Source organism: Erinaceus europaeus, chromosome 7 (assembly GCF_950295315.1).
Source record: "Erinaceus europaeus chromosome 7, mEriEur2.1, whole genome shotgun sequence".
Taxonomy (NCBI): domain Eukaryota; kingdom Metazoa; phylum Chordata; class Mammalia; order Eulipotyphla; family Erinaceidae; genus Erinaceus; species Erinaceus europaeus.
In genome coordinates this window covers 62,185,475-62,206,619 of record NC_080168.1, presented here as the reverse complement: position 1 = coordinate 62,206,619, position 21,145 = coordinate 62,185,475, and the positions used below count along the sequence as shown (strand labels likewise).

The 21,145-nt window shown below is 43.8% G+C and overlaps 1 protein-coding gene across 3 annotated transcripts in view; it reads left to right on the top strand.

Annotated features, from left to right (window-relative positions):
* BCAT1 (branched chain amino acid transaminase 1) overlaps positions 1–20,916 on the top strand; it is a 102,662-nt gene extending 81,746 nt beyond the window's left edge. For 2 of the 3 annotated variants that reach the window (XM_060194539.1, XM_016185920.2), the window contains exons 8-11: positions 4,449–4,534; positions 8,008–8,148; positions 11,425–11,502; positions 20,461–20,916. In XM_060194539.1, the coding sequence (XP_060050522.1) occupies positions 4,449–4,534; positions 8,008–8,148; positions 11,425–11,502; positions 20,461–20,502 (347 nt within the window). In that variant the 3' untranslated portion in view covers positions 20,503–20,916. The remainder of the gene's footprint in view (positions 1–4,448; positions 4,535–8,007; positions 8,149–11,424; positions 11,503–20,460) is intronic. The other variant, XM_060194538.1, reaches the window with a different exon arrangement.
* The last annotated feature ends 229 nt before the right edge of the window (positions 20,917–21,145 follow it).

The following is a 21,145-nucleotide window of genomic DNA, read 5'->3' as shown; positions in this document are numbered from 1 at the left end:
AAAGGAATGGAATAAAATGTCTGAACAGGATGATGAGAAAGTGCCAGAAAGGACGCCAGAGATCACTCTGGGTTTAAACAAGAAAAGACAAAGCAACAACTCTAAAGAAACCTTGATTTTAGGAAAATGAAAAGGAGATGAAAATCATTCCTAGTGAGACTTTCTCAAACTTGACTGGCAAGTAGCATAGAGAAGAATAGTTGCAGTAAAAACCTGTCATCTGGGCTGGGGAGACAGCATCATGGTTCTGCAAAACACTTTTTTGCCTGAGGCTCCAAGGTCCCAGGTTCAGTCCCCAGCACCACCATCAGCCAGAGCTGAGCAGAGCGCTCTGGTCTTTCTCTCCATGTCTTAAAAACCAAAAAAAGAAAACAAATAAAGCAAGCAAGCAAGCAAATAAAGCCCAGCCATCTTTCCATGAACGCCCAAACTCATGCCCCTTTTAGACTAGCGGTGTGTACAAAATATGGAAGGGGAGGGGACCAGGTGGTGGCGCACCTGGTTAAGCACTTACATTACAGTGCACAGGACCCGGGTTCAAGCCCCTGGTTCCCACCTGCAGGGGGAAAGTTTTACAACTGGTGAACCAGGGCTGCAGGTGTCTCTCTATCTCCCCTATCCCCCTCCATTTCTCTCTGTCTCTATTCAATAATGAATAAATAAATAAATAAATAAATAAATAAATAAAATATGGTAAAGAGTCCTACTCCAAACTGATTCCAGGACCTAGTTCTCCTTTTCCAATCTGCTGAGGATTCATTTCAGATGCCAGGCAGTAACACACCTGATTACAGTGCTCACATTATAGTGGGCAATGAATGACCTGGGTTCAAGGACCCTCCTACCTACAAGGGGAAACTTTACTAGTGGTAAAGCAGGGATGCAGGTGTCTCTCTGTATCTTTCCCTCTCCATCTCCCCCTCATTTCTGAATTTCTCTCTCTATCCAATAATAAATAATTAAATACATAATAAAACACACACAGACAAGAGGTCCTGCTCCAAGCAGATCCTAGGACCCAACTTTTTTTTTTTGCCTCCAGTGTTATCACTGGGGCTCAGTGCCTGCACTACACATCCACTGCCCACGGAGGCCATTTTTCCCATTTTTGTTGCCTTTGTTGTTGTTACAGCTGTTGCTGTTGTTGGATAGGACAGAGAGACATCAAGCGAGGAGGGGAAGATAGAGAGGGGGAAAGACAGACACCTGCAGACCTGCTTCATCGCTTGTGAAGTGACCCCCCCTGCAGGTGGGGAGCTGGGGGCTTGAACCCCAGATCCTTGTGTGAGTCCATTCTGTACTAGTATGCTTAACTTCAGGGCCCTTTTGTAACCACCCATGTCCCTGGTTCCCATTTGTGTTAGACTATAAGAAGTCACAGAGGAGCCTGTGAACTGATTCTATGTCCTTCATCTAAATACAATCTTTTTTTTTTCCCCTGTCAAAAACAAGCTGCGTTGTGTAGGCTCTGTTTTCCTCATGTTGGGCAATCTGGAGCCTGTTCTGGCTCTCTGGATATGTTTGTGGTTGCAGAGGGAATGAATATTTCTCATCCAAGTGTTGTCACGTCTTCCTCTCTGGCAAGTGCAGAAGCAGATGTTCTATTTCCTGACCCCGGGCTAGCGGGTCCAGTCTTAGATGCTAAGTCTTCTTTCATAGAACCACATTTGTTCAGGTGGCTGCTGTTTTCACTGAACTTGGGGCAGCTGTAGAGATCAGCCAGGCTTAGTTAAAGGGGCACTTTGTAAGGAGTGTATGATTGTAGGCTTTCTGCTCTCCCATGTCTGTGTGTCTGTACTCAGATCTGTGCTGTTCCGTGCCCAGCCAGCTATCGCCAAGCACAGGTTTGTTTTCAGATCAACACTTTGAAACATGACAAAGAGTATGCCCCCAAGAACTTTGCCAATGAAACAAATCTTTCTTCCAGAAAGCAGTTTCCAGCAGCAGATGAGTTTTGGAAACAAGAAGAAAATGTAAAATAAATAAATAAATAAATAAATAAATAAATAAATAAATAAATAAATAAGTCATACTGCCTGTAGCTTCAGGAGGAAAGAAAAAAATATTATTCATTGCTCTAAAGAAAAAAAAATAATAAACACCACTCCAGGCTCAGCTGGATGTTGAAATGAGCAGAGTCTCAGTATTCCTGAGTCCCACTAGCTGGGATGTTTGCCCTTCCTGTAAATCAGAAGAGCCGAGAGGCCAGACCAGTGTGTCCTATGAAGGGGAAAGACAGTTACTCTAGTGTCACCCATGGGGACACAGGGATGTGATTTAGAGGGTCTCAGTGTCCTTATGTAAAATGAGAATCACACTAGGTTATTTTCATCAAGCTGTTTTATAGACCTGTCTTTCATTTTAGGTGGCACTAGGCAGTAAATCCATGGACTTCATGCATGTATGATACTGCTGTGTGATCTTCTTTGATCATATATATATATATATATATTGGGTAGTTTCACTCCTAGGGGGAGTATAAGCAACCAGGAAAAGCACCAGTAAGTCTTAGATGCGGTAAAAAAAATAGAGGTGATCACCAGATGGACCAGGGAAGGGACAGAAGAGTAGAAGTGTCTTTTAAAATGAAAAGAAAATTATACATATAATTTTACCTTTCCTGACTTCACTGAGTACATCTACCTCAAGTTCTACCCATTTTGTCCCAAATGCATGATACTATTTTTTAAAATAATAATTAAAAAAGATCTCTTTTGGATAAAGACAAAGAAATTGAGAGGGGAAGGTGAGATAGAAGGGAGAGAGACATTGAAACATCTGCAGCCCTGCTTCACCACTCAAGAAGTTTTCCTCCTGCAGGTGGGGACCAGAGGCTTGAACCCAAGTCCTTGCACATTGTGATGTGTGCTCTCAACCAGGTGCACCACCACCTGGCCCCCTATACTAGCTCTCTCTGTCTTAATAGCAGGCAGATATTCAACGGAGTATATATTCACAGCGTCTGTGTTCTGGCATTAGTTGATGGGCATTTAGCATGATTCCATACCTTAACTTCTATGAACCTAAGGGAGCAGATATTTTTCTGAATTGGTGTTTTCATGTCCTTTGTATCAATGTCCAAACGTGCTATTGTGCTATCATACAGTCTTTCCATTTTTGCTGTTTTGGTCTCCAAGGTAGTAATAGATCTTGGGATGAGGAATGCTTCTCAAAATTCATAGAAGTTTGAGGATGAGTAGAGTTCTTCAGTAAGATCCTATCTCTATTTTTCTAACAACTAGCCAGCTCATCCCACATGGTGAATTCTTACTTGAAAATGTCCTCAAAGGATTTCTCTACTCCTCTTACTGCTTTAGTAGAAAGACCACCTTTTCTTGTTGATTTTCTTTTGGAATGATTTAGTTTTGTTAATTAAAGCGAGAGAGAGAGAGAGGAACACCAGAGCATCAGTCGAGAGAGAGAGAGAGAGAGAGAGAGAGAGAGAAACAGGAACACCGGAGCACCAGTCTAGTGTATGGAGTGCCGAGGGTCCAATTCTAGACCTTAACTCATGCAAGTCCTGTGCTCCAACAGCTGCATCTCTGCACCAGCTGCTCAGTTTGGTTTTAACTAGTTGAAGATGTATGGAAGATGACTAGCTGAGAGGCTTAATTAAATTTTTTTTAAAAAGCCTAAAGATCTATTTGAGGTATGAGCTGGTTTGGGAAATTGCATTATATAATCTCATCTTTGTGAGAATTTTTTTAATTTCACATTTGACAGTAAATATAGTTGTTGGTACATGCGTCTAATTTCTCAGTTTTCTGCAAAGCACTCTCACCTCCAGCCTAGGTCTTCCTTCTCCACTGAGCACCAGGACCTGAACCTACTTCCAATATCCCCACCAAACCTTGCCCCCCAGAGTCCTTTACTTTGATGCAATACACCAAACCCAGTCCAAGTTCTGCTTTGTGTTTTCCCTTCTGATCTTATTTCTCAACATTTGTCCAAGTGTAAGATCATCTCATATTCATCCTTCTCTTTCTGGCTTGTATCACTTCATGTGATTCTCCAAGCTCCATCCAAGATGAGGTAAAGAGGGTGAATTCGTCATTTTTAATAGCTGAGAAATATATAAGTATAACACGAGTTACTTAGCCCTCATCTGTTGTTGGACATCTGGGTTGTTTCCAGATTTTGGCTATTACAAATTGTGCTGCTATGAACATAGGTGTACGCAGATCTTTCTGGATGGTTGTGCTGGGTTCCTTAGGATATATCCCCAGGAGAGAACTGCAGGGTCATATGGAAGGTCCACTTCTAGCCTTGTGAGAATTCTCCAGACTGCTCTCCACAGGGGTTGGACGAACTTACATTCCCACCAGCAGTGCGGGAGGGTTCCTTTGCCCCCACAACCTTGTGAGAAATTTTTATAAACAAATGCCTGTTACTTTAAGTCATAGTTGGTAGAGCAAACATCTGAAGATTCTCCCATCTCTCGTTGACAGAAGAGGAACTGGCGACTCCTCCGCTAGATGGCATCATCCTTCCGGGAGTGACCAGGCAGAGCATTCTGGACCTGGCGCACAAGTGGGTGGGTACCTTGGACAATCCCAGAGCCGAGTTTAGAAGTACACAGCAAAGGAAATCAAAACCAGTCTGCCTTGATGTTGAAATAATGCCCTGTGGTTCCTGCCAGTGTTATCTAAATGTTAAATCTCTATGTGCAAAGAGCTCTTCTTGGCAACAATCTCAAGTAGGTGCTGTGCAGAGGGAGAGGAGAGGAGAGGAGAGGGGAGGGGAGGGGAGGGGAGGGGAGGGGAGGGGAGGGGAGAGGAGAGGAGAGGAGAGGAGAGGAGAGGAGAGGAGAGGAGAGGAGAGGAGAGGAGAGGAGAGGAGAGGAGAGAAGAGAAACTTTTCTAACCAGTTGTCCTAGTGAATTAGTCTTCTGGCACTCAGGTTGTGTCCCAGGCCTCTCACCTGACTTATCCTTCAAGTCCTTCCCTTTATATGCTTGTCCTTAACTTTCTATTTATTTATTTATTTATTGTTGGATAGAGACAGAGAAATTGAGAAGGATGGGGGAGGGAGAGAGACAGACATCTGCAGCCCCCTGCAGGTGGGGACCAGGGGCTGGAACCCAGGTCCTTGCTCACTGCAATGTGTGCGTTTAACCAGGTACTCCACCACCTGGCCCCCCTGTCCTTAACTTTCTAGGTCTCTGATTGTATTGTCACCAAGCAAAAGTGACATGGAGTTCTCCCTTTGATTGGTTTGTTCCAGTTCATCTATGCTTGCCATAGATTATAGGATTCCACCAACATGCAAATAGTTACTGACGTCCCATTTGGCTGCCTTCTTGTCCCTTCTCCCCTACTCTCTCTCCTCCTTAATACATACACATACTTCAGAAGATCAGAAACCCTTGAGCAGATGTAAAGTTGTCTCCAGTGGATGCTCTGATCTGTGATACAGGAAAAAAACCAGTAAGACCTTTGGTTACTGGGCACACCATTCTGACCTACTCAAGATGAATGCTGAATGAATTAGTTGGATCTCTGGCAGTATATATCTGTGTGTGTGTGTGTGTGTGTTGATGTGTTCTACACAGAGCTTTGGACCTAGTGTGTTTAAAGCGCTCCCCAGGGACTATGAACAGGCTCAGAGCATCCTGTGGTCACACAGAATGAATAGTACACATGTTTAGAAAAACACATGCACATGGTCTGGGCAAGTACTAGCACAGTTACTCTGGGAAGGGCTTTGGAAATTGAGAAAATGTGCTGTAAATAATTCTGCAAAACTCTGCAGTAGACAAGACTCAACTGCCACACGCTGGCTGGCACATTGGGCATGGCATTTACAAACTGTAGGGATCATTTCAGACAGCTTGCCCTGTCCTAAATATGTTTGCAGTTGGAAAGATAGATTTTTTTTGGAAGCGCAGTAATTTCTGTTTTATTTTCTAAAAAAAAGAGCCAACCAAGTGCAGTGCAGAAGGTTTGATGACAAGCTGCAAGTAGGGATGCTTTTTCACACTCATGATTTGCTACCATGAAAAAGAGGTTATTGTGTGTGTGTATGGAGGGGGTACCATGACTTGCCAGGTGGGGGGAAATTGTCCAGAGATAAACAAGGTGAGGAGAACAAAAACAGTTCTGTTTATTTGCAAGAGGCTTTCCCGGAACATAGAAAGCAGTTTGTTGTCAGTTAACTGACTTTTTTTTTTTTTTGGAATTTATTTATTCATCTTTGGGCACTATCATTGCAATAGCAGACTGAAATAAACTGAAATTTGCAAAAAACTGTATTTCTCTTGCAGACATGTTTTTTTCCTAACGATCCAAATATGCTTTGTAACATGATGCATTCTTCAGACACTTTTGGTTTTGCCTGTCATTTCCATTTTCCTCTTTTGTACAAGGATAGATAAAAGAAAAAGAAACTCTCATCTTAATAAAATGCATATTTACCATTTGTTGCCCTTAATTTAAATAGCCTGTTAAACAACTTTCAACTTGAACCACTCACATAAAAAAGTGAGACTTAAATAGATTAAAGTGTGAATGTGAAGCAGGTAGTTTAAGCTGAACACTTTGAAGTATTTTTTTCTCCATATGCCATCATTGAACAAGCAAAGTATTCAAATAGCTCAGTAGAAGTCAATGAGGTCATAATAACAGTTGGATGATGGACAGTCTAATTTTATACCAAAAGAGAAGATGGTGACTGTCTATGATAGAACTCATGGGGAGAGTGAGAGACAGGAGTCTGTTGCAGAGTCAACTCAGCCAGGTAAATTGAAAAAGGAAAACACACAGTTAATTTCCTCCATGTCCAAATATACCTTCGGTACCCGAGAATAAAGAGTTATTTCAGAAAATTAAATGGGAGTGTCTGCTTTTGCTCCATGGGAGACACAATAGAAAGAGGAACAGCTTTGGAACTGGCCACTCAATCCCTCTCTGAGCTTCAATTTCTTCACCTGTATGATGTAGCTACCTTGAACAACGAAGAGGGGGTGGCGTACAATGGGTGCTTGATTCATGGTAACCTTAATGACTAGGGCTGAATTGTAATAGATGATTCCCTTTATGATAAGATAGCATCTGAGATATGGCAACGCTGAGCATACAGTAAACAGCATGCAGGATGGGAGGTGGTGAGGACATCACCCATGACAACAGAACAAAGGCAAAAAGTTATAATATGTTCAAGCCTGCCAGGAATCTTGGGATCACCTTTAACTTGACCTTATTTATTTATTTACTTATCTTATTAGCAATTTAATAATGATCAGTAAGATTGTGTGATAGGAGAGCTACAATTCCATACAATTCCCACCTCTAGAGTTCTGCATCCCATCCCCTCCATTGGAAGCTTCCCTATTTATCCCTCTGGAAGTATAGACCAAAATTCTTTTTTTTTTTTAATTTCTTTTATTATCTTTATTTATTTACTGGATAGAGATAGGCAGACATCTAGAGGGAAGGTGGGGTTAGAGAGGGAAAGAAGCAGAAAGACACCTGCAGCATTACTACACAACTTGGAAAGCTTTCCTCCTGCAGGTGAGGACTGGCCTTTAACCTGGGTGCTTGTGCATTGTAACATGTGTGCTCAATCAGGTGTGCCACCACCTGGCCTCTGGACCAAAATTCTTTGCAGAAGGTGGGAGTTCTGGCTTCTGTAATTGCTTCTCTTCGGACATGGGCATTGACCCCAGCCTGTTTCTGTCTTTCCCTTGTAGGGCAGGGCTCTGGGGAGGTGGGGTTCCAGGACACACTGGTGAGGTCGTCTGCTTATGGAAGTCAGGTTGGCATCATGGTAGCATCTGAGACTTGGTGGCTGAAAAACACTTGACCTTATGATCATCTCATTCTGAGACACTTGTGATCTCCAAGGAAACTCCTCCTCTCCAGGAGAGGGTGTCTCTTCCATCAGTATGACCACAGCTTTATCTATCTCGGGCAGCCTTTGACGTAGAAAGAGAACCACAGGGTTGTCCTGGAGTGGTCTCATGCCTTTCTTGGAGATTACATCTGCCTTTGTTTCTCATATTGCAAACAGGGTGACTTTAAGGTGTCGGAGAGGTACCTCACCATGGATGACTTGATCTCTGCTCTGGAAGGCGGCCGAGTGAGGGAGATGTTTGGCTCCGGGACAGCTTGCATTGTGTGCCCCGTGTCTGATATACTTTACAAGGGGGAGGTAAGACAGCCTTTCTGCACTACCTGTCATTTTCCAACTTGCTTGCTTACGTGTGTGTGTGTGTGTGTGTGTGTGTGTGTGTGTGTGTGTGTGTGTGTGTTGTTTCTCCCTTCCTCTGTAGAGTCTGGGTGTCAAGCATATATAAATTCACCCATCCCAGGTAGACCTTTTCATGCAAGGACCATTTAATCACTTTTTAATTATTATTTACTATTGGAAAGAGACAGAAAAATTGAGAGGGGGGGCAGATAGACAGTGAGAGACATAGAGAGACAGCTGCAGCCCTGCTTCACCACTCGTGAAGCTTTCGTCCTACAGGTAGGGACCAGGGGCTTGAACTTGGGTCCTTGAACACTGTAGTGTGAGTGCTTAACTAGGTGTGTCACTGCCTGGCTGACCTTTTCATTCAAGTTGAGAGAAGAGACAAAGGGAGACACTGCAGCAACACATGCCTGTGACACTGCCATGTGGAGCTGGTACTCAAACCAAGGCTGGGCACACACCTTACACAGCTATCTCTTAGGCCCATCATTTAATTTTGTTAAAGAAGATGTGTGTATGTTTTATTTATTACCTGGAGAGTTTGACACAAGACACAGAGAATGTGAATGTTGTTCTAAAAATGTGGTTAACTTAAATTACTCACTAAATGTAATGTTAAGTGTTTCACAATTCAGCATTAGAATTACATCAGCTCTTTGGATTGATCTCCCCCCCCCCCCCCCGCTTTTATTGACATTTTAGTGCTTCAGATTTTTGAATTTGCTTTTAGTGAATAGCTCCTGACTAATTCCAACTACAGGTCGACTGCATCAAGGGAGAAAGATTAAATGTCAATACTGTGGTGATAACTCAGCTCTTATTAGGATGGTATCTGGCTATAAAATATGATTGGCTTTTTATTTTGATTCAAAATTGTCATTAAGTCATATGGCTCAAAGTGTAATTATTATTCCACCTGTAGAAATAAGAGGCATATAATGTTTGACATGTATTTAGTGATCTTGTTTCAGGGAGCATTTAAAACTAAAAGATACACCTAATTACCTTAACGAATTTGCTGGGGAAAAGGTGAGTGTGGTCAACTACTAAAATCAAACAGTCAAAGCTCGCAGGCCAGGAGGCTATGAATGGCTGTGGCTCAGCTATAAGTCAAGGATATTGTATGAGGAGGTGGGAGGGTAAGTTCCCTTTCATTGGGCTGGATGCAAATTCTCCTGAAAGAATTACAAGGGAGAGGACCAGGCGGTGTCAAACCTAGTTAAGCCAACACATTACAGCATGCAAGGATGCAGGTTCAAGCCCCTGATCCTCATCTGCAGGGGGAAAGCTTCACAAGTGGTAAAGTGGGGCTGAAGATATCTCTTGTCTCTCTCCCTCTCCCCTTTAACTTTCTCTCTGTCTCTATAGATAAAAAGGAAACATGCATGATAGGTATGCAATTTGCAAATCTTACTCTTTTGTGAGAAAGTGAAGTTAGAGAAGAAAACTTGGGGGCAGGTACCAGAGGACCCTGGAGATGTTCCAAGAAGGGCCTTCCACGTGTCAACTTTCTTCTCTTAAACTCTACACTCCTCACACCTGGCCAGCCTCCTATTGGTCAGCTGGAAGCTCCAGGTGTGGTTGGTTACCTTACCCAAAACTCCTCCCACAGTGGGCACTTTTTGTGCTTACGTTCCCGTTTTCTATGTGCTTGTGCAATATCCTGGTACCCCAGTCCCCATGTGTGCAAACTCAGTGCAGCAAAGTCTGTGCTCTCCAGTGTCTCCCTATACCCCATGTGCTGTCACCATTGTATTGGGGGGAAGATGGACCTGTGTTTGTTGCTCCAACATTTAAAAAGTCCGTTACACATGATCTCAACAATGAATTGAGGAGAGAGCAAGATTTCCAGGAGTTTAAAAATTTATTCGAGAAAACAGAGAGAGAAGAGAGGAGAGAAGGGGAAGGGAGAAGAGAGGAGAGGAGGAAAGGGAGAAGCCCCCCAGAGCTCTCTTACATTTTGATGGGGTATTCATCTAGAGCTGGAAGACCGACAGAGAGAGAGAGAGAGAGGTGGCTGAAAAGCAACTTACTCACATGGTGACCCAAACAGAGAGAGAGAGAGAGAGAGAGAGAGAGAGAGAGAGAGAGAGCTAGGTGCCTCATACATCTTGACAGGAGAGAGAGAGGAGGAGAGAGGGGGGAGAGAGAGAGGGAAGGCCCATGTAGCAAGAGAGAGAGAGGCACCCCATACTGTCATCTTGACAGGAGGCCCATGAAGAGAGAGAGGGAGGGAGGGAGGGAGGGAGAGAGAGAGAGAAGCCCCTGAGAACTACTAACTGGACAGACAGAGTCCCACCCACCGGTCTGGCTTACAACACCCAAGCCCCACCTATACCTTTCCAAGTCACACCTGTCACCACTCCCATTTCCTGGGCGGTACCTGCAGGTACCTCCAGGTACCTCCTGTCCCTCAGCACCCAACAGCACACCATCTCTGGTCCTTGAATTTATCCAGCCACTGCAACTCGGGGTGGTGGGGGTAGTGGCTTTTGCAGTAACAGATTGAAGGAGACATGGGTCTAGAAACCTCTTTTGTGAACTGTAGACTTGCTTTAACTTTACACCCCTGAATGGGCTTGCTTTATCTTATGGCAAAGTTTATCTGTGAGTTTATTTATTTACTTTTATATTTTATTTATTTTGGATAGAGACAGAGAGAAGTTGTGGGAGGATGAGGGAGACAGAGAAGAATAGAGATGAGGCTGGGTGGTGGCGCACCTGGTTGAGTGCAGGTTACAGTGTGCAAGGATCCAGGTTCAAGCCCCCAGTCCCCACCTGCAGGGGGAAAGCTTCACAAGGGGTGGAGAAGAGCTGCAGGTGTCTCTCAGTCTCTCCTTCTCTCCCTCCCCCTCCCCTCTTGATTTCTAACAGTCTCTACCCAATAATAAATAAAGATAATTTTTAAAAAAAGGATAGCGACACCTGCAATACTGCTTTCTTACTTATGAAGCTTCCCCATCGTGGGTGGGGACCAGGGGCTTGAATCCAGATCCTTACGCACTGTAATGTGTGCACTCCACCAGGTAGTCCACCACTCAGCTCCACAATGTATAGATATTAGAGTCACACCAGAAGACATCTTTGCTGCAGGGAGCTAGCATATATTGTGACATTGTAGAGTCACTGGTTTTAATTAAGGAAGTGTCTATCTTTTTGGAGAATTATAGAGAGTCTCTCTTGCTGTCACTGAATACTGAGTGTCCTCAGTTGGTGTCTGGTTATTTTTCCTAGACTCTGCACATCCCAACCATGGATAACGGTCCTCCTAAGCTTGCAAGCCGGATCTTGGCCAAGTTGACGGATATTCAGGTAAGGGCCCTTGGCTATGGGTACAAGAACAATGGGTACAAGAAAGACTATGTCTCCACTTGGGGATCAACAAATTATGTTTATAGAATAAGAACATGTTAGCCTATGTCAGCATGAACAAAGCAGAAATGGAAAAGGAAGTGCATGTGTAAAAGATGGAATAAAGGGGGCCACAAGTTGCCATGTGCAAAGACCTGGGTTCGAGCCCCAACTCCACCTGCAAGGGGAAGCTTCACGCATAATGAAACAGGTCTGTAGGTGTCTCCCTCCACATTATTATTAGTAGTAGTATCTAGGCTCTGGGGCTTAGTGCCAGCACTACCAATCCATCCCTTTTGGTGGCTTTTTTCTTTTTCTTTCTTTTTTTTTTTTTTTTGCCTCCAGGGTTATTGCTGAGTCTCAGAGCCAGCACCACAAATCCACTGCTCCTGGAGGTCATTTTTTTCCCTTTTGTTGCCCTGGTTGTTGTGGTTATTATTATCATTGTTATAGATATTATTGTTGTTGGATAGGACAGAGAGAAATGGAGAGAGGAGGGGAAGACAGAGGGGGAGAGAAAGAGAGACATCCGCATACCTGCTTCACCACCTTTGAAGTGACTCCCCTGCTGGTGGGGAGCCAGGGGCTCTAACCGGGATCCTTACACAGGTCCTTGTGCTTTGGGCCACGTGCGCTTAATCCACTGCGCTACCGCCCGACTCCCAGCTTTTTTCTTTTTCTTTTCCAATAGGACAGAGAGAGGAAGAGAAAGATAGACACTTGTAGACCTGCTTCACAGCTTGTGAAGCGACCCCCCTACAGGTGGGGATCCGGGGACATGAACTAGGATCCTTGCATACTATGTGTGCTTAACCCAGTGTACCACCACCTGACCCCCTACCTTCCCTTTTAATTTCTTTCTTTTCTTTCTTTCCTTCCTTTTTCCTTTCTTTCTTTCTTTCTTTCTTTCTTTCTTTCTTTCTTTCTTTCTTTCTTTCCTTCCTTCTTTCTTTCCTTCTATCTATGTATCTATCTATATCTTTCCTTTTTTCCCCTTCTTAATTTCCTTCTGCTCTATCAAATAAAATAGAAAGGGTGGAAAAAAGAGAAGAGTATGACTGCTGGGAGCAGTGATTTGTAGGGCCAACACTGGGCCCCAGAAATAACCCTGATGGCAATTAAAAATAAAAAGATTAAATAAATAAAAAAAGAGGAGGAAAAAGAAAAGAGATGACACAGTGTCAGAATTTTGTCTTGCAAACATGAAATCCCTGGTTAAATCCTCAGTGCCCTTTCTTTCTTTCTTTCTTTCTTTCTTTCTTTCTTTCTTTCTTTCTTTCTTCTCTCTTATTTCTCAACATCTATCTCCTGGAATAAACCTATCAACTAAAGGGTGAAGAAAAGAGTAAAGAATATTGCCAAGGTACTTAACATTAAAAAAAATGGAAGTTTTGATAGCATTTAAAAATGTCATTAAATGTATAAAAACCTTTTATAAAAGGCAAAAAAAAAATCTTGAATGTGAAAGGGCAGGGATACTACCTGTAATTACTACCATGTTTCACCTCCTTTGAGTGGTGACAGAAAATGAGCTTCAGAATCCTTACAAGTATATCGACACATTATTTGGCCAAGATGGAAAAACCATCCCAAAGTGAGTTTTTATTTTATTGCCACAGGCACTCCATGCCTCCACTACGAATCCACTGCTCCTGGCAATTTTTCCCTTTCTTTTTTTCTTTTCTTCCTTCCTTCCTTTCTTGCTTTCCTTCTTTCTTTCTTTCTTTCTTTCTTTCTTTCTTTCTTTCTTTCTTTCTTTCTTTCTCCCTTCCTTCCTTCCTTCCTTCCTTCCTTTCTTCCTTCCTTTCTTTCTTTCTTTCTTTCTTTCTCTCTTTTTAAATTGGATACAACAGAGAAATTGAAAGAGGAGGGGGAGATAGATAGATAGGTAGATAGATAGATAGATAGATAGGGACACCTGCAGACCTGCACTACCACTCTTGAAGCTTCTCCCTTGCGGGTGGAGAAGGGGCTCAAACTCAGGTCCTTGGTCATGGTAATTAATATGTGCACTTCACCAGATGCACCCCCAAGAGTTTCCTTTTTTCAAAGCAAGATTACAGAAGCCATGAATGTAGGTGATAAGATGCTTTTCATTTTCATTCCTTCAACAAGTTATACCTGCTGAACAGCAGTGTGCCAAAGCCTTTTTTTTTTTTTTTAAGGCGCTGAAGATTAATAGTGGTTAAGAGACATAGAATGGGAAAAGTCAAACCACACTTAACCTAAAAGGACACTTAGTGCCTGTGAATAAGAAGAGGTTAATAATTTCTTTCAGCCCCAGGCAGTCAAGAACAAATGGCAGTCACACTTAACTGAATGTAACATTCTGTACAGTTTTGCTGAGGAAGAAAGGGAAGGAATACAGTTACAGGACACCTGGGGCCATACAATGCTTTCAGCCACAAACCACAGGCACCTTATCTCCAAATTGTTAAGTAGCATTCAGTAGTAGAAACCACTTCTTTATTCTTGGATTCTTTTCTGCCTGTGGGGGAAGGACCAACATGATCCTCTTATAAGCTGACAAGTTGGTGCTTCCAGCCAAGCTCCAAGGGTGTCTATTTCTCTCCAAGGAAAATAATTTAAGTATGGATTGTGGGACAAGGCATAGACCGGCATTAATGCTCTCTGTATTTGTTCTTTTTGACATGGACAGGAAACAAGTGCTGTGTAAAAAGTACAATAGGAGAGTGACTGCATCTAAAAAGATTTTCTGGGTCTTTGCCAGTGTGGCCTACGGGAGGATTCCTTCTTAACCACAGATCTATTTTTATTCAACTGGTGTTCTGTATGTGGATGAGAACCTCTAATGTTAAATATTTATCTTCTTTGACTAACTATCTATATCATCCATTGGGTCTGAGATTGCTTTACAAATACCTCTGAAGAGGAGGGAACATTTCAAATTAATTCCCTTCTCTCCCTCCCTTCTTTTCTCTCTCTCTCTCTTAAAAAAAACCCTTTATTATTATTTTTTAAATATTTTTACTTGTTTATTATTGGATAGAGACAGATAGAAATGGAGAGAAGAGAGGGAGAGCAGAGAAAAATGAGAAGGGAGGGGGGTAGAGAGAAGGAAAGAGAGGGGGCCAGGTGGCGGCACACCTGGTTGAGCACACATGTTACTCTGCGCAAAGATCTGGGTTCCAATTCCGGTCCTCACCTGCTGGGATGAAGCTTTGTGAGTGGTGAAGCAGTGCTGCAGGGGTCTCTCTTTCTTCATCTTCCTCCTCCCCTCTCAATTTCTGAGTATTTCTATCCAGTAAATAAAATAAAGATAATAAAAAAACTAAAAAAGAGAGAGAGAGAAGGAAAGAGACGAAGATATAACTGCAGTCCTACTTCAATACTCGAGAAGCCTCTCCCCTGTAGGTGGGGACCAGGGCCTTAAATCTGGGTCCTTGTGCACTGCAATGTGTGCGCTTAACCAGGTGTGCCACTGCCTGCTCTTAACCAGGTGTGACATAGCCTGTCTGCCCCTCCCTCCCCTTTTTTTTTTTTTTTAATGATTTTTATCTCTTTCTCTCCCTCTCCTTCTTTTTAAGGATATTTACTAGAGAGGGAAAACCAGAACATCTGGCACATGTGATACTAGGGCTCAAACTCTGGGCTTTGTGCCTGAGTCTAATGCCTTACCAACTGTGTCATCTCTTAAGCTGTTCCCTTTTCTCATTTACTTATTTATTGGATAGAGACAGAATGAAATTGAAAAGGAAGGGGGACAGAGAAAGAGAAGGGGGAGTTGGGTGGTGGTTCACCTTGGGTTAAGTGCACATAGTTCAAAAATCAAGGACCCGCAGAAGGATCCCTGTTCAAACCTCCAGCTCCCTACCTGCGGGGGGTGGGGGGGTCGCTTCATAAGCAGTGAAGCAGGTCTGCAGGTGTTTATTTTTCTCTCTCCTTCTCTATCTCCCCTTCTCCTCTCAATATCTCTCTGTCCTATCCAATAAAATAGAAAAATAGCTGCCAGAAGCAGTGAGTTCATACTGTTGTCCCAGTGACAACCCTGGGAGGGAGAGAGGGAGAGAAGGAGAGAGGAAGGGAGAGAGGGAGAGAGGGAGGGAGGGAGGGAGAGAGAGAGAGAGAGAGGGGAGCTGCAGCCCTGTTTCACTGCTTGTGAAGCTCTGGTGGGGGGGCTCCTTGTACATTGTAATATGCATGCTATACCAGGTGTGACACAATTGGAGGGTAGCTTATTCTAGCAGCACCCTCCCCCTACAGGAAGCCAGGGGCAGGCCTAGAAGCCCAGTGTATCTGCATATCCTGCCCCAGCTCCCTCCCTCCCTGACTGCAAAGGCCACAACATGCAGATGGAGGCAGGTGTGACACCTGCAGACAAAGATGAAGCTCATCTCCTGAGGGCCCTGCCTTCCCCAGAATGGACTAGAAAGCAGGAATCTTGGGGCCTTAGTCAGGCTCTCTCTCTCCCTCTCTCTCTGTCTCTCCCCTCCCTCCCCTACATGCCTAAAATAGCTTTTACCTTCTCCATTTTGCATCCTTACTTTTCCCCTAATAAATGCTCATCTCCCTGGACTGTCTGTCTTGCAATTCTTCCATGTAGGAGTCACACTAGAACCTCATGGGTGGAGACTGGGGAACAGTCCCAGTTTAGCTGCTCCCTCCCCCCTCAACACCACTACTTGGTTCCCCCCTTTTAATTATTGGTTTTTATGAAAGTGGATTTCACATCAAACAGACAAGCCAGAGCACCACACAGGTGCTGTGATACATGTGGTGATGAAACCAAACCAGGAACCTCAAGCATGCAAGTCCAGTGCTCTGCTGGTTGAGTATGCTTCCATACTTCTCTTTCCTTCCTCCCTCCCTCCCTCCCTCCTTCCCTTCCTTCCTTCTTTCCTTCCTTCCTTCCTTCCTTCCTTCCTTCCTTCCTTCCTTCCTTCCATTTTTTGCATCCAGGGTTATCTTTGGAGCTTGGAGCCAGTACTACAAATCCACTGCTCTTGGTGGCCATTTTTTTTTTTTTTCCATTTTATTGGGTAGGACAGGGAGAAACTGAGAGAGGAGGGGAAGATAGAGAGGTGGAGAGAGAAAGACAGACACCTGCAGACTTGATTCACCACTAATGAAAAGACACCCCTGCAGGTGAGGAGCCGGGGGCTACTGTGCGGGTCTTTATACTTAGTACTAAGCGCTTAACTGGATGGACCACTGCCTGCCCCCTCTTTTCTTTTTTCCTTCCTCCGTCCTTCCCTCCCTTCCTTCTTTCCTTCCTTCCTTCCTTTCATCCTTTTATTAAGAGGGAGCTTATTGGATTACGGTAATGCTGTTGACACATGGGTATATTTTCTCAGCTGCTGTATCATAAAATTAGAAGGCTTTTTGCTAGGCTGACCATTCATAGGTAGACCAGTGAAAACCACACCCACAGGTTTAAGGCATTTTTACAAGTGCAGAAACTGACAATCAGCAAAAGGGGAGGTCAATGTGTGACATGCTAAGTTAAGTCTCAGGAAGCCAACACTTGCAGAGGTGGGAAGAAGGTCTTCAGCAGTGTCATTTTTCAAAAAAGAAAGGAAGAGGGGTTGGGTGGTGGCACACCTAGCTGAGTACACATTACAGTGCGCAAGGACCCGGATTTGAGTCGCCGGTCCCCACCTGCAGGGGAAAAGCTTGGTGAGTGGTGAAGATGTGAAGAGCTGCTGCTGTCTCTGTCTCTCTCCCTCTCTATTACCCCCTTTCTTCTTGATATCTGGCTACCTCTTTCCAATAAATACAGATAATTAAAAAATAAAAATTAAAATAAAAAAAGGAAAGAAGGGCCAGGTGGTGGCACACCTGGTTAAGAGCAAGGACCCAGGTTCAAGCTCCTGGTCCCCACCTGTAGGGGAGGAAGCTTCATGAGAGGTGAAGTAGGCCTCCAGGGGTCTCTCTCCCAATTTCCCCCTCCCCTCTCAATTTCTTCTACCTCTATCCAATAAGAAGTAAGTAAAAAATATGAAAGAAAGGGGGGGTGGATGGTAGCACAGCAGGTTAAGCGCACATGGCGCAAAGCTCACAGACCGGGGTCACTTCACATGTGGTGAAACAGGTCTGCAGGTGTCTGTCTTTCTCTCTCCCTCTCTGTCTTCCCCTCCTCTCTAGATTTCTCTGTCCTATCCAACAATAATTAACAACAAGGGCAACAAAAATGGGGAAAAATATGAAAGAAAGTAGATTCAGAAGACCCAATTTAGACCTTTACCAAGTGAGATACTGTTCCAGCTCTTGTCCGGATCAGAGAGGAGAAGCCAGAGACCAGGTCTGAGCCATTAGCAATAGCATGTTGGTACTGAGGTTCCAGAAAGGGGAAATGTCAATTTAGGGGAAGAAAAGCCAGAATGGGGTCGGGTCAGGGTCTATACTGAGTGCAGATCATGAGCTAGAGGAATGAAGTCCCGTTTCTCACTGCTGGCTACAACTTTGCAAACACAGATGGCCAAGAGCCTTGGTCTGACTGCTCGTTTTCAGGCTGGGTGACTTGGTGGGGAGCCAGTGGATCAAACCAGGTCCTTGCACTTTGTGTTATGTGCACTTAACCAGGTGTGCCACCCACCTGGCCCCTGGTTGTCATGTTATTGCATGACACTCAGGCTGGCTTTCTCTGTTACCAAGAACTCTTCCCTTGAAGGGAAGAAACATGTTAACAAGGGTCATGGAAACTTATTTGCCTCCCATGTGTGGCAATGAGCTGGTCTTTAGTTGTACTCTGATTGGAAATGGTGAAAATTGCACACATCCCTTGGTTTCCAAGCACTCACTCTGCTGACTCAATGTGACCCCATCTTGGGTTCCTGTTGTTTTAACCGAGCTGGCTTCAGCAGGCCGGGCTAGCTTCACGGGCAGGTAACAGAGACGACCAGAGACATACGGCTGGGCCGGGAAGCTGTATTTCTTTATTTAGGATCAACGATTCATAAACTAAACCAAACTAATCACCAAACAGAACTCTCCTGCATCCTTCTCACATGGCGGCGCCATGAAGTTTCGAACTCTGTCACTCTGGAACTCTGTCGGGGTTCCTTGGGGTGGGGACAAGCGGGCCCGCGAAACTAGCAGGACTAAACCAATTTTCCTGGCAGGGGGAGGGCTAGACCAAACTAATGTAAAGCATACAACAATTCCCCCTTTTCTTTTTAACTAAATGACCACAGTATCAGGGGTGTGGGGTGAACAGAAACCTATATCATACAGGCATTTTTAAAAAAGAAACTGGCACAAACATGGAGAAACATGTAAGCAAGTAACAAGAACCAGTGTGCTGCCAAGGGAAGGCCTGAGGGGGCCACTTTTTTGCCTCTGTGGGAAAAACTTTATCAGCTTAAAAAAAACCATTTCTTGCCTCTGGGGGGCATACTTGCCTCAACAGGCATTTGCATGGGGGTGGGGAATGGCCTAGAGTCCCAAAGGCAGCTGGCTGCAATTTATGTGCTATGAAACAAAACTTGTCATTAGCATAATCATAGCGCAAGCTAACGTTACTAATAGAGAAGGAATTTGAGACTTTTACACATCAACGACGTCTTTTTAACCTTTTGTTACACCCATTTAAGATGGAGACACATCCTAGGTATGCACAGGAAAGAAAACCTCAGGCATGAGAATAATTAGCATAGTCATTGTGTAATCTACCATTTCTTTTTTTTTAATTTTATTTATTTATTCCCTTTTGTTGCCCTTGTTGTTTTATTGTTGTAGTTATTATCATTGTTGTCATTGTTGGATAGGACAGAGAGAAATGGAGAGAGGAGGGGAAGACAGAGAGGAGGAGAGAAAGATAGACACCTGCAGACCTGCTTCACCGCCTGTGAAGCAACTCCCCTGCAGGTGGAGAGCCGGGGTTTGAACCGGGATCCTTATGCGGGTCCTTGTGCTTTGCGCCACCTGCACTTAACCCGCTGCACTACAGCCGGACTCCCTACCATTTCTAATACAGAAGGTAATCGAGAGTTTTACATATCAACAAGTCTATTTAACCTTTTGTTACACTCACTTAAGATGGAGACACACCTTAGGTGTGCACAGGTTTTGTTTAGACCAACTTAGTTAAAATATATTGATTGTTAACTAATTTTTACCTCAGACTTTAAATGTAAGTTAATTTTATCTTTATGAGAATTACGTTGAAAACCTTTTTTATTTAACTTTGCCTAGTAAGAATTTAGCCTTAAAGTTACATTCTTAACCTTAAAAGAGACCGTTTTGCTGTTTCTTGATTTGAAAAAAAAAATTGGTTTCTCTTTCCCCTTTCTGTTATTATTATTATTATTGTTTTGCCTCCAGGGTTATCGCTGGGGCTCCATAGGAGTCTACTGCTTCTGGAAGCTATTTTTTTTCCTTTTGTTGCCCATTGTTGTTGTTGTTGGATAGGACAGAGAGAAATCAAGAGAGGAGGGGAAGACAGAGAGGTGGGAGAGAAAGATAGACACCTGCTTCACCGCTTGTGAAGCAACCCCCCTGCAGGTGGGGAGCTGGGGCCAAACTGGGATCCTTACGGTCCTTGTGCTTCACGCCATGTGTGCTTAACCTGCTGCACTACTGCCTGGCCCCCTCCTCTCTACTACTTTTAAAGTGACTTATACTTTACATTTTTAAAATTATCTTTATTTATTCATTGGATAGAGACAACCAGAAGAAATTAAGAGGGGTGGGGGGGATACAGAGGGAGAGAGACACCTGCAACACTGCTTCACCACTTGCAAAGCTTTCCTTTTGCAGGTGGGGACTGGGGGCTCAAACCTGGGTCCTTGCACACTGTAGCAGATGCATCACCACCTGACCCCAAAGTGCTATACTTCTAATGTTCAAAACCTAAGTGAAACTTTTGGGACAACACAAATGTACCCTTATTTATTTGTAAATTTTTCACTGTTGAGTATCTATACTGAAACCCGTCTTTTTTTTTTTTTCCCACCGCAGTATGGGAGAGAAGAGAGTGATTGGACAATCATAGTTTCCTGAATGGAAAGCACTGGAGAGCTTCAGTATGCTGCTGGGACAAGAGTTATGGTAGATTTCTTTGGTGCCATGTTTGCAGTTGCCTGTATCCTTGATGAGTTCCCAGGGTGATTATCTCCTCAGGTCAGAGACAATGAACTGAACTCATCCAACAGTGTGATTGTGAACACTTGGTTGTAGACATTTTTCCTTCCCTTCTCTTAGCAAGATGATTATGCACAAGCCATAGAGCATAGAATTCACCTCAGTAATCTAGTGCCTCTCACAGTCTTCACTCCAGACACAAGGTGTTTGCTTATCCTTGAGCCAGAAGTCACATTCAACTCCTCAACCCAATCAGCATTTCTGTGCTTTGCAAGTGGTGTTGAATAAATTCCTCAGAGGTGACATGTCGTGAGACATAACCCTCATCATTAAGATGTTGTTGTTGTTTTGACTTCATGGAAAAAAAAAACACTGGGATTCCTCCATCACTGTGGGTTGTTGATGTCGTTCTTAAGGTAAATCTCTCTCTTCCTCCTGAGATCACTGTCTGCTCCAGGCTCCCTCTGCTTGTCAGGGAGAGACCTGTCCACGCTCACTGTAAAACATTTTCAGGTTCACTGGGTCCCTGGGCCTCACAGAAGCCCATGTCTCCCTGACTCCC